The sequence below is a fragment of the Mizuhopecten yessoensis genome, unplaced genomic scaffold (genome assembly GCF_002113885.1).
Source record: "Mizuhopecten yessoensis strain PY_sf001 unplaced genomic scaffold, ASM211388v2 scaffold10619, whole genome shotgun sequence".
Taxonomy (NCBI): Eukaryota; Metazoa; Mollusca; class Bivalvia; order Pectinida; family Pectinidae; genus Mizuhopecten; species Mizuhopecten yessoensis.
Window position 1 is genome coordinate 363,018 of NW_018408637.1, and position 13,637 is coordinate 376,654.

The 13,637-nt window shown below is 38.7% G+C and overlaps 1 protein-coding gene across 1 annotated transcript; it reads left to right on the top strand.

The window, feature by feature from the left end:
* The first annotated feature begins 1,136 nt into the window (after positions 1-1,136).
* On the top strand, positions 1,137-11,633 carry LOC110461431 (renalase-like). The gene is made up of 7 exons (XM_021514876.1): positions 1,137-1,358; positions 2,659-2,764; positions 3,843-3,988; positions 5,403-5,567; positions 8,317-8,490; positions 9,334-9,509; positions 10,876-11,633. The coding sequence occupies exons 1-7, from the start codon at positions 1,226-1,228 to the stop codon at positions 11,047-11,049; spliced, it is 1,074 nt and encodes a 357-aa protein (XP_021370551.1). The 5' UTR covers positions 1,137-1,225; the 3' UTR covers positions 11,050-11,633.
* The last annotated feature ends 2,004 nt before the right edge of the window (positions 11,634-13,637 follow it).

Consider the following 13,637-nt stretch of genomic DNA (forward strand, 5'->3'; position numbering starts at 1 on the left):
ACTTTTGCTGTATTCCCCCCTTTAACTACCTAGTTAAGTTAAACTGTCATACTCTACTATGAACCATATCATCCACCATGAAAGTATATAATTATGAAATACTTGCGTTAACCTGAAGTTATTAAAGATTTATTTTGACATTGGTCATACACATATTATCCTTAAAATGACACATTTACCGCATACCGATTTTTTCGAAATTTCTACTATCGTCGGTCAACATAATGTGCCAAATAATATCCAAAGTATGTTGGTGTACAAAAATCGGAAATATGTCTATCACTTCCATAAAGATGCGAAACAACTAAAAATGTACATAACATACTTAACTTGTATGCGTGTGAGCCGCATAACTTTTCTATTTTGTAACATCTAGCTTTATATTTGGGCTCATCATGAGCAGCAGATTTAATTGATAAAAATTTGATCAGTTGCGATGATAAATTGGTGCGACATATTGTTAAATGATCAAACATGACTATAGATCATAAGGTTGTTGGATTTTATTTGGAAATAGACGTTGCTACAACTTAACATTTATATGACAAATTTACCGGTTCTCAAATTTTCTGAAATTTTCACTATCGTATCTCAACATAATGCACCAAATAATATTAAAAGATTTTTGGTGTACAAGAACCCAAAATTGGTGTTTTGCTTCCGTAAAGCAGTTGATGTAGCAAAAAAGTGTATGAAAATACCAACATATTTAGAGTTTAAGATTTTATATTTTTTTATTATGCAATTTTTTGTAACGTATTTGAGTTCATAATTTGCAGCAGATCGTACTTTAAATAATATAATATTATTTGATAGCGTAAAACATTGTTTCGATAGTTTCTTGGACAAAAAAGTGAACCCTGTCGTACACCTTTGGAAGGCGGCACTAAATAGTTCATAGCACATGCCCTGGGGACCTTTTTAATTTTTCAAAAATATCTCATGGGTCGTGTCTTAGGGAGCCACAAATATAACCCAGTAATGGTTAAATTGCTTTGTGGGCAAAATTCTTTTGTTCCTGTAACAGGTCCTTTTTGGTTCAATTTGTTGATGTGTAAACCAGAAACAAAGTTTAGGCTGCTGATAGTTCCGGATTTATGTCTCACGGCCCGGCTCCTTGTTTACATTACCCAATATGTCAGCGCCCAGGGTAACAACACCTTGAAACTTGCATAAGACCTCGTTTCTCCCCACGTGACTTTTAGACTCGGGGCAGGTTATCATAATGATAAAAACTGCAATGGAAAAGCTGGTAATAGTTGGAGCAGGGATGACAGGGGCTTCATCTGCTGCTTTGTTGCGGAAAATTTTACCCGAGGGTGCCGTTGTCAAGATTCTTGACAAGTCGAGGGGAACAGGTACAGTCCATTTAAAAAAAAAAAAACTGTAGCATACACCAAATGTTTAACACAAGGGTTGGTCACAGCAGAGACGTATATAACACATGTGTTATATACGTCTCTGGTCACAGGCAACACTGTAACAGTAACTGTTGTAGTAGCAGAGGTAAAATGCATAGCCAGACCCGGGACCTCTAAACTATGAGGTAAAATGCATGGCCAGAACTGGGACCTAGCTGTTAACTATATTTATTTATGAACAGACACACGACCTGGTCCCCAGCGATCGACCCAGTCCAGTCTGGTACTGTTTGTCTGTATTTTTTTTGCATAATTTTAATAGCAGAGGTCAAATGCATGACCAGACCCAGGACCTCTATACTATATATATATATATATATGTATATATGTAAATGGACACACGACCTGGTTAACAGCGATCGATCCAGTCTAGTCTGGTACTGTTTGTCTTTATTTTATTGGCATAATTTTGATAGCAGAGGTCAAATGCATGGCCAGACACGTGACATCTAATCTATATATATATGTAAATGGACACACAACCTGGTCGCCAGCAATCTACCCAGTCCAGTCTCGTTACATTTGTCCTTTCTTTTCTAAGTCGGGGTCCAAGTCTTTACCTTCAAAAAATAAAAGAATCTCGATCTCCCCACATTGGGGGTATGACAAGAACATCTCATCCCAAGGGGTAAGACTCTTTAACATGTAGTTCGAGGATTTCCTGAGGGCCAGACATAAGAATATTACCCTGAGCAGAGATATATACATGTTTATCACATATAGATTGTTCTGTTTATAGTTACTCGGAAGAGGAGAAGTATTATTTTTCTCCCACCTCAAAAAGAAGTGGTGATTTCATGCAACACAAACCTATGATGATTGCACAGTTTTCAGAAAATTCATTAAGTTATATTCCTTGATTTGCTGTTGTTGACATGACATCAGTGCATCATAGACGTGACATTATGTATTATACAATTGTTATAACTGGGAATTCCATTGTCTTTAACCTAGGTCTAGACAGAATAATCTTCCCAGACTGGAAATGGGCAGAGAGCTCTGTCTAGTAGGGGAGAAAGAACTATATACAATCTTTGTTGCCAAGTGTACACCCTACACCCAGTACTTGAAACAATTAGAGTTGACCACAGGTACTACTGTAACAGGAGAGAAAATGCATGGCTAGACTGGGAATCAAACCTATGTTTAACAGATATCAACATCAATATTGAGATTCCAATCACAAATGAAAGAGAAACCTTTCATTGTTTATCATTGTTTCTATTAACCCGTTCAGGTGGACGGATGTCAACAAGCCGCTGCTCAAAGGGAAAAAGTGCCACTGTTGATCTGGGTGCCCAGTACATCTCCATCAACCTCCACTACGCCAAGCTCCACAAAAGGTAGGTCACAATGCACACCTATAACCAAAAGTACAACAAGGTCCACCAAAGGTAGGTCATAAGTCACATCTATAACCAACAGTACACCATGGTCTGACAAAGTAAGGTCACAAGTCACATCTATAACCAACAGTACACCAAGGTACAACAAAGTAAGGTCAGATGTCACACTTATAACCAACAGTACACCAAGGTTAACCAAAGTAAGGTCACAAGTCACACTTATAACCAACAGTACACCAAGGTCCACCAAAGGTAGATCACAAGTCACATCTATAACCAACAGTACACCAAGGTCTGACAAAGTAAGGTCAGAAGTCACATCTATAACCAACAGTACACCAAGGTTAACCAAAGGTAGGGCACAAGTCACATCTATAACCATCAGTACACCAAGGTTAACCAAAGGAAGGTCAGAAGGCACACCTATAACCAAAAGTACACCAAGGTCCACCAAAGGTAGATCACAAGTCACATCTTTAACCAACAGTACACCAATGTTAACCAAAGGTAGGTCACTAGTCACTCCTATAACCAACAGTACACCTAGGTTAACCAAAGGTAGTTCACAAGTCACATCTATAACCATCAGTACACCAAGGTTAACCAAAGGTAGGGCACAAGTCACATCTATAACCATCAGTACACCAAGGTTAACCAAAGTAAGGTCAGAAGTCACATCTATAACCATCAGTACACCAAGGTTAACCAAAGGTAGTTCACAAGTCACATCTATAACCATCAGTACACCAAGGTTAACCAAAGGAAGGTCACAAGTCATACCTATAACCAACAGTACACCAATGTTAACCAAAGGTAGGTCACTAGTCACACCTATAACCAACAGTACACCAAGGTCTGACAAAGGAAGGTCTCAAGTCACACATTGTTTCAAGAGCAAGCTGAGGTCAAACAAAGATATATCAAGTTAGATGTATTCTAATTCATTATACATTATAATCATATGGTGGAACCAATGTTGTGCTGCAGATTTTATCATGATCCTACCATGTCACTTCATCTGTATATTAGGCCCAGTATATACATTGTATCAGACCTACAATGTTGTTTATTGTAGTATACATCAGGAGCTGATATCCAAGGGACTACTGCAGCCATCTACCTGTGTAATAGAAGGCGATAAGTTTGGTGGGGATGACATCGCACAGTACGTCGCTCCTGATGGCATCAGTTCTGTGGTCAAATACTTCGTCGAGCAGTCAGGTACATGTGTAGGATAGCATCCCTCTGGTCCAATACTTCTTCTAACACACAGGTATATGTGGTGTACTGTCTATGCTTGTATAGAGGAGGATAGCATCACTCTGGTCAAATACTTCCTCTAACTCACAGCTATATGTGGTACTGTCTATGTTTGTATAAAGGAGGATAGCATCCCTCTGGTCCAATTCTTCCTCTAACTCACAGCTTTATGTGGTACTGTCTATGTTTGTATAGGGGAGGATAGCATCCCTCTGGTCCAATTCTTCCTCTAACTCACAGCTTTATGTGGTACTGTCTATGTTTGTATAAAGGAGGATAGCATCCCTCTGGTCCAATGCTTCCTCTAACTCACAGCTATATGTGGTACTTTCTATGTTTGTATAGAGGAGGATAGCATCTCTCTGGTCCAAGACTTCCTCTAACTCACAGCTATATGTGGTACTGTCTATGGTTGTATAGAGGAGGATAGCATCCCTCTGGACCAATACTTCCTCTAACACACAGCTCTATGTGGTACTGTCTATGTTTGTATAGGGGAGGATATCATCCCTCTGGTCCAATACTTCCTCCAACTCACAGCTATATGTGGTACTTTCTATGTTTGTATAGAGGAGGATAGCATCCCTCTGGACCAATACTTCCTCTAACACACAGCTCTATGTGGTACTGTCTATGTTTGTATAAAGGAGGATAGCATCCCTCTGGTCCAATCCTTCCTCTAACTCACAGCTATATGTGGTACTGTCTATGTTTGGATAGAGGAGGATAGCATCCCTCTGGACCAATACTTCCTCTAACACACAGCTATATTTGGTACTGTCTATGTTTGTATAGAGGAGGATAGAATCCCTCTGGTCCAATGCTTCCTCTAACTCACAGCTATATGTGGTACTTTCTATGTTTGTATAGAGGAGGATAGAATCCCTCTGGTCCAATGCTTCCTCTAACTCACAGCTATATGTGGTACTGTCTATGTTTGAATAGGGGAGGATAGCATCCCTCTGGTCCAATGCTTCCTCTAACTCACAGCTATATGTGGTACTGTCTATGGTTGTATAGAGGAGGATAGCATCCCTCTGGTCCAATACTTCCTCTAGCAGCTATTATAAGACACTATTTTGTTAAATACATTCCGATAGTGGTAAGTGGCAGAACAATGTATATCAAAACCCTGGCCAAGCTTTTCCTTTAGTTTCAATAGTATGGTACAAACATAGAGGTCAGTCCGATACACAATGTAGGACTCCACTGTAATAACGGTATACTGTATATGGATGTATAGTTTGTAAAATAGTCACACAGATCATATGGAATAGCATGTAATGTGAGTTGCTGAAATGTATGTAATGGGTTGTCCTAGGGAACAGTTATGTCACAATTTTTTTGTTCAGGTTTTCTCTTCTGTTAATATCAGGTGCTGAGGTAGGATTTGACGAACAGGTTGCAAAGGTTGACATAGAGGATGCAAAAGTCAAATTGACAACCTTGAAAGGAAACGAAGAAGTTTGTGATGGAGTCCTACTGACCATGCCAGTTCCACAGATACTACAGCTGGACGGCTCCATCAGAAATCTCATCAGTCAGTATCTACTATTTAGCAGATTTTCATTAACTTTTCATAGGTCAATGAAACAACAGTTGTCGTCCGACTGTTCAGTTTTCGCTATAATGGCTAATTTGATTAAATTTGGTTTTGAGAATTGTGTCCCAAAGGGCCAGGTGAGCTTATCCCATGCCACAGCGTCCGGCGTCCGGCAACTTTTTCCTTTAAAACGCTACTACCTGGAAGTACTGAACGGCTCAGAGGATTTTGACCAAATTTGGTCTGGTGCATCATTTGCCAAAGGGTTCTCAGATTTGTATAAACGGAGGGTATGGTCCCCCTGGGGGCAGAGGGGCGGGGCCAAATAGGGGGAAAATAGGTAAATCTTTAAAAATCTTCTTCTTCTCAACAAATAGAAGGATTTTGACCAAATTTGTCCTAGAGCATCTTTGGACAAAGGAGACTCAAGTTTGTATAAACGGAGGGTGTGGCCCCTCTGGGGGCAGAGGGGCGGGGCCCAATAGGGGAAATAGAGGATTTTTTTTCTCCTGCTATACAAGTGAAGGGATTTTAACCAAATGCAGTCTGAAGCATGATTAGGGACAAAAGAATCAATTTTGTATAAACTGAGGTGTGTGGGCCTCCTTCTAAGGGCAGATGGGTGGGGCCCATTAGGGGAAATAGAGGAAAACATCAAATATCCTTCTCCTTTTGTACCGATGAAGGGATTTTGACCAAATTTGGTCTGGAGCATCATTGGCCAAAGGGTTCTCAGTTTTGTATGAACGGAGGGTATGGTCCCCCTGGGGGCAGAGGGACGGGGCCAAATAGGGGAAAATAGGTAAATCTTTAAAAATCTTCTCCTCAACCAATTGAAGGATTTTGACCAAATTTGTCCTAGAGCATCTTTGGACAAAGGAGACTCAAGTTTGTATAAACGGAGGGTGTGGGCCTTCTGGCGGCATAGGAGCGGGGCCCAATAGGGGAAATAGAGGATTTTTTTTCTCCTACTATACAAGTGAAGGGATTTAAACCAAATGCAGTCTGAAGCATGCTTAGGGAGAAAAGAATCAATTTTGTTTAAACTGAGGTGTGTGGATTCCCCTTCTTTGGGGCAGATTAGTGGGGCCCATTAGGGGAAATAGAGGAAAACATTAAAGATCCTTCTCCTTCTGTACCGTTGAAGGGATTTTAACCTAACCAAACTTGTTCTAGAGAATCTTTGGGCAAAGGGAATTGAATATTTATAAATGGAATATGTGCCCCCCAACCAGGCAGAGGAGCAGGGCCAAATAGGGGAAATAGAGAAAATTATTTTACCTTCTGTATAAATGAAGGGATTTAAACCAAATGTGGTCTGAAGCATGCTTAGGGGGGAAAATCAATTTGTTTAATTTGTATAAAAAGATGCATGTGAGGCCCAATAGGGGAAATAGAGGAAAATTGGGACATAACATGGAAACTCATTTTCTTGGTGTCTTTCCCACCAAAACAGAATTATATGTAATTCTTCTTGCAACTTTGTTTCTTGTACTCCTTTGATAAACCTGAATGGTACTCAGCAGGTTTTAAATTGAAAAATAAAATACCAGGTGAGCTATTAAGGCCCCTGGGCCTCTTGTTGCAATCACAAGGCTATACAGATAGCAGGATCACTTTTACCCCAGAGTTTGGCCCAACCTTTGGGTATTCATACACAAGTCATAATCAAGGCACCATATGCTTAGTCCCTACGTCCTAATGACAAATCTTTCAATCAATTTGTTTCATGAAGCCAGTTTGGGAACAGCTATGGAATCAGAGATGATATATCAAGGAATGGGTCGTCCCCCTTGGTGCTGAGAGGTAGAGCCCAAAATAAGGAAATGTTTGTAATGTTATACCAGGAACTTCATTGAGAATATTATGCTATGATTGCTGCTGCTCACAAAGAAGCTTCCCACTTTAATGTCCTAAGAATGGGTGGGGTGTCCTAAGAATGGGTGGGATGTCCTAGAAATGGGTGGGGTGTCCTAGGAATGGATGGGGGTGTCCTGGGAATGGATGGGGTGTCCTAGGAATGGGTGGGGTATCCTAAAAATGGGTGGGGTGTCCTAGGAATGGGTGGGGTGTCCTAGGAATGGATGGGGTGTCCTAGGAATGGGTGGGGTGTCCTAGGAATGGATGGGGTGTCCTAGGAATGGGTGGGGTGTCCTAGGAATGGGTGAGGTGTCCTAGGAATGTATGGGGTGTCCTAAGAATGGGTGGGATGTCCTAGGAATGGGTGGGGTGTCCTAGGAATGGGTGGGATGTCCTAGGAATGGGTGGGGTGTCCTAGGAATGGATGGAGTGTCCTAGGAATGGGTGGGGTGTCCTAAGAATGGGTGGGTGTTCTAGAAATGGATGGGGTGTCCTAGGAATGGTTGGGGTGTCCTAGGAATGGATGGGATGTCCTAGGAATGGGTGGGGTGTCCTAGGAAGGGGTGGGGTGTCCTAGGAATGGGTGGGATGTCCTAGGAATCTGTGGGGTGTCCTAGGAATGGGTGGGTGCAAGCAGTTAAACCCCCACCCCACCCATTCTGGGCTATAACTTGTGTTCTTTTTTTCTGATATCCTTGTAAGGAACATAAACATTTAACACTTGTTGTATGGAATATCAATATGCACTAGTACATCGTATGTCATATGAACATATACAAGACTTACAGTATGAGAACAATCAAGGAATGGTTAATAAATACAAATTCAAAAGATATTTTAAAAAATTGGCACAATATATCAGTTTTTATATTTCTTTTCTTTCCAGATTCACAACCTAAAGTCAAAGAAAATCTGGAGAATGTATCCTACTCCATGCGGTTTGCTGTGGGACTTTTTTATAATCCAGGTGTAACACTGTCGTACCCATGGGCAGTGAAGTACTTCAGAGACAACCCATGTGTGTGTTACATAGCAATCGATAACAAGAAAAGAGGGAAAGGTAAGTATTTAATTAATTAAGCACAAAACACATTTACAGCATTCAATTGGCTTCCTCCACAAAATCACAAAAGTTAAGACCTTGTAAATCTGGGCTTCATTCCCTCATTGTAATTTTCCCTGTATTAAATACCATTTCTATTTCACGGGTGACAGAACACTTCAATATTTTCACAAGTGTGCCAGCACAAGTATTCTGCTAAAATAGTGACATACTGCTATATGATATTTAATGAGAAAACCATTGAATGGTCTGTTTATTAAGTTTTTGGAATAAGAAAATGAGGAAAAATTCCTGTGCTAATATGACAAATGACAAGAGCACTTCAGGACCTGAAAATCACTATACATGATAGGGTGGTGCCCCAGTTTTTTACCTCAGGCTACGGCGACCCAGTGAGCACATCCATACCACATTGAGTAAATTTGAACAAATATCAGATCAAGATGGGAAACAGTTTAAACAACATCAGATGCATTAGGCCTGAATTTGTCCAAATGAAGTGTATTCCACAGCAGTTAGGTTATAAAGTTCCTAGTATAATGCAAATCTGGAGAAAAAAATGAAATCAGAACCAAGGAATAACATTCATATTGATCCATGTATACTAGAGTCTGTTTATTTTGAACAAAACACATGGAGCTCTATCTAGATCATCAATTTCAAATCTATTGAAATAACAAGGTGTCTGTCATCTCTGGTCTCTAGTTAGCTGATATTGCCAAATATTACTGAAAAATGGTAATTTAGATATCGACAACACACTTTATAAGTTAATCAGGATTTCATTATACAATATAATTAGAAGGTTAGCGATGGTAATGTTTCTGTTGTTACCCACAGACAGCGACAGTGTTGGTCCTTCTGCTGTAATCCACACCTCTGTACGCTTCGGGATGAATCACCTGGAGGAGGACAAGGAGGCCGTGAAGGATATTATAATGAAACATGTGAAGGAGCTACTCCCTGATCTTCCAGAGCCTGCTGAGGTCAAAGGTCACAAGTGGAGATATTCTCAGGTAAATTGTTCGTGCTTTATTGCTTTAAAAGTGTGCTAATAAGATGTTACCCAGTACATTTATTGAAGTAGACTCATTGTCTCAAATATATTTCAATAGGATTTAATCAATTTATTAGTCCACCATCATCAGATGGTGAATTCAAATCACCCTGCATCTGTGATCTGTCCCTCCTGAAACAATTCTTTCTCAAATTTTATATGTACGTTTTCCTTGGTCCCTTGTTGTGCATGTTTACTTTTGAGACTGATCAGATAAACAAAATGGTTGGCAGGCAGGCATCTGGTATTTTGACAGTGAAGGTTTGTGATTGCCATTTCTCAATAAGTACTGGAGGGATCTTTCTCAATTTTGACATGTAGGTTTCCCTTGGTCTGCAGTTGTTGTTCATGTATTCTTTTGAGACTGATAAGGAAAATAATATGGCCGACAGGCAGCCGTCTTGGATTTTGACAGTTATGTTTTTTTAGTGCTACGTCCCAGGAAGTACTAGAGGGTTCTTTCTTAAATTTTATATGTAGGTTCCACATGGTCTTTTATTGTTCATGTTTTTCTTTGAGAATGATCAGATATACAAAATAGCCGACAGGCAGCCATCTTGAATTTTGACAGTGAATGTTTGTAATCGCTATTTCTCAATAAGGACAGGAGAGATCTTTCTCAAATTTGACATGTAGGTTCCCCTTAGTCTGTCGTTGTGCATGTTTTCTTATGAGACTGATCGAATAAACAAATCGCTGATTTTGATAGTTAGGTTTGTTAGTGCTATTTCCCTTGAAGTACTGGAGGGTAATTTCTCAAATTTTTTATGCAGGTTCCCCATGGTCCTTTATTGTTCATGTTTACTTTTGAGACTGATCAGATACACAAAATGGCAGACAGGTGGCCATCTTTGCTTTTTGACATTGAAGGTTTGTTAGCGCTATTTCTCAGGAAGAACTTGAGGGGTCTTTCACAAATTCGATATGTATGTTCCTCTTAATTTTTAGCTGCGCATTTTTTATTTTTAGACTGATCATAAAAACAAAATGACCGAAAGAAGAACTTAACAGATCTTTCTCATATTGCAATGATCAGTTCTATTTCTTTCACATTAAATACTGTACTGGTATATATGTGAAATGATAAACTCACTTTGAAGGTTGGCTTTTATATACACATCAGTATAAAGTTTAGATCAAAAGTTACCTCGAGGTGCATTTACTGTTAACATGACTCGATCAAACAGATTAGAGGAAAGAAGAGAAAAGATCAAACTAACAAAGAACTACTGAAGATGGTACAATGGTGGGCGCCAAGATCCTTCTGGGATCTCTTGTTATTATTGTTGTGGTTGATACAATGGTTTATTCCATCCCTGTTCCAGGTACATAAGAGTTACGCTGATGAGCCGGGCTGTATCGTCTTGTCCCAGAATCCCCCTATCATACTGGCTGGTGACGCGTTCTCTCACTCAAATCTTGATGGATGTCTTGACTCTGCACAGTCGGTACGAGATGCATTTGTGAAGTGTACAGATCTCCCTTCAAATCGTTTATGAATTGCGAGAACTTAGAACAAGTTGTTTGTGAACTTTTAGATCTCAGGATGAACCGTTGGCAAATTGTTTGTGAAATTTAAGATCTCCCTGACCTGCCAATCATTTGGAGATGAACCTGCCAATTAAGATCTCTCAAACAAGCATTTGTCATTCAGGATCTAGTGAACTGTCATTCAAAAAGGAACTACCAATTCTATCTCGGAGAACTTAGAAAGTCTCCCTAACAACCATTTGTGATCTTGTCTCCATTTTTGGCCAGTAGAGATCTTTCAAGATGTTTTTGGCTGTGATCTTTATCAGTGTACTAGTCTGTGCTTAAAATGGGAAATCAAAGAATGAAGTTAAAGCTTGTGAAATGTATGACTGTGATGTATGATAGAAGTCATTTGAATAATTCATACTGCTACAGTAATTGATGTGAACTTTTCCATTTGTGGATTTTTGTTTCACATTCTAGATTGTTGGTGATTAATACCATTTGATATTGAATGTATGATAAATTAATACCATTTGATATTTAATGTATGATAAATTAATACCATTTGATATTTAATGTATGATAAATTAATACCATTTGATATTTAATGTATGATAAATTAATACCATTTGATATTTAATGTATGATAAATTAATACCATTTGATATTTGATGTATGATAAATTAAAAGTGATGATGTATAAAGTCGTACCATTTGGTGTTAGGCCCAGTATGCTATAAAATAACATTTTTTTTTTGTATTCTGTGTTATGTTATATTTATGAAAGACAGTTACATATTTTGTATTAAAAAGGGATTTTACAATTTATTATCTTGTGTTTTACCCATTATTCAGGCGACATCGCATGCAACATATGACAAGTTACTAAAAAAACCAAATTGTGTATGATACCCCACCCCCTAGTACTGGTAAAGAAAATTATGTATGGTCATGTTTGTCCATTTACTATTAAGGGGCCAATCCTCTTTCAGTAGATACAGGAAGTGCCCAATTGTTCTTAGAACATTTTAGTCTGTAGACCGCTGTACACTTATAATCAAGAAAAAATTAATTGAAGTACATGTAGTTATTCTGTGTAATTTAAGACTTGTATATAGGGTTCTTACACCTTTCATCATTCTGGTGTTCACTTTGTGTATATTTTTCCCCACAATTAACTGATGCATTCCAGGTTTTGCTGGGGATTTATCATGTTAAACACAATACATACAAGCCTTTATTCTGAAGAAATCTCTCACCACTAAACAAAAGGGCTCATGTCATCAAATGGTATTATTCTATGCAGTGTAACCATGACACAACAGGACCTCAATTTTGTCACACACTCCATATGGAACTGATGATGGCAAGGTGCACTGGTTCATCATCACAATTTGGCAGTACATGTATGTGTTTTTTTATGGTAGGGAAGTGTTAGAGTAATATAATAATAACTTCTGTGTGATCTAGACAGAAATCTCAATCCTCCAGATGAAAAATAAATCAGGTTTAACACTCATCCAAGTGTTATACTGAACCTCAAAACTCTTACCCTCTAATTGAGATTTCAGACAGGAGTTATAGATTCTATTACTCTTCATCCTATGACTGTTTAAGGAACCAATACATTTTTTGTATGTCATTGATAAAACTTATTATTTTTTTCATATTATTCCCAATAAGTAATTGGCCAGAAATGCATCACGTGTCCAACGATGAAAACCAATAATGACTTGGAGTGCACATTTTTTGTTGAAGGACTGGGTGTTTCTAAAAATAGAATTATGACCCGTCTCCATACCACTGCACCGTCCCCCTTCTGTAGCTTTTTTGTTGTGTTTTTTTTTTGTGTCCTCGGTCAATATATCTTCCTTGGTCGATAAATCCAGGTATCGACCTCAGCCAAAGGCTATAATTGAATATTATTATACCAGTAATGTAATTCTTAAACATTTGAACGAATGGATAATATCAACACATTGAATTATTTTTGTTTCAATTTATTTGTTTGAATTGTATAAATCATTGTTTTTACCATCATCAGAATGTTAGAAATAAAATTGTACAAAATTGGTACATTTGGTTCCAAACCTCTTTCCTTATAAAAACTTAACATCTATTGGAAATCCTGTTCATTGAACATCTATTGGAAATCCTGTTCATTGATTTATATTGAGATTCCTCACTCCTCAATCCCCACACTCAAAAAATGTACAAATCCACTGTTTTATGTTCACAACATTAATTTCTGATCAGATTGATAACATGAGACAATGCTTAGGCATCTGTTGATTAATATATCACAGATACAACTTCATTCACAACCATTAAACTGCTGGCAGACCTGTCATTCACTACACACATCCAACACAAATAGATCTATAAACAAATATCCTGATTCATTCAAAGTTACATTATAAGGCCAGGCTTCTCCCAGTGTATGGGTCAATGACAGTGGTCAGAGGCACGCTTAAGGATTGGTCAATGACAGTGGTCAGAGGCACACTTAAGCAGTGGTCAATGACAGTGGTCAGAGGCAAACTTAAGCAGTGGTCAATGACAGTGGTCAGAGGCACACTTAAGCATTGGTCAATGACAGTGGTCAGAGGCA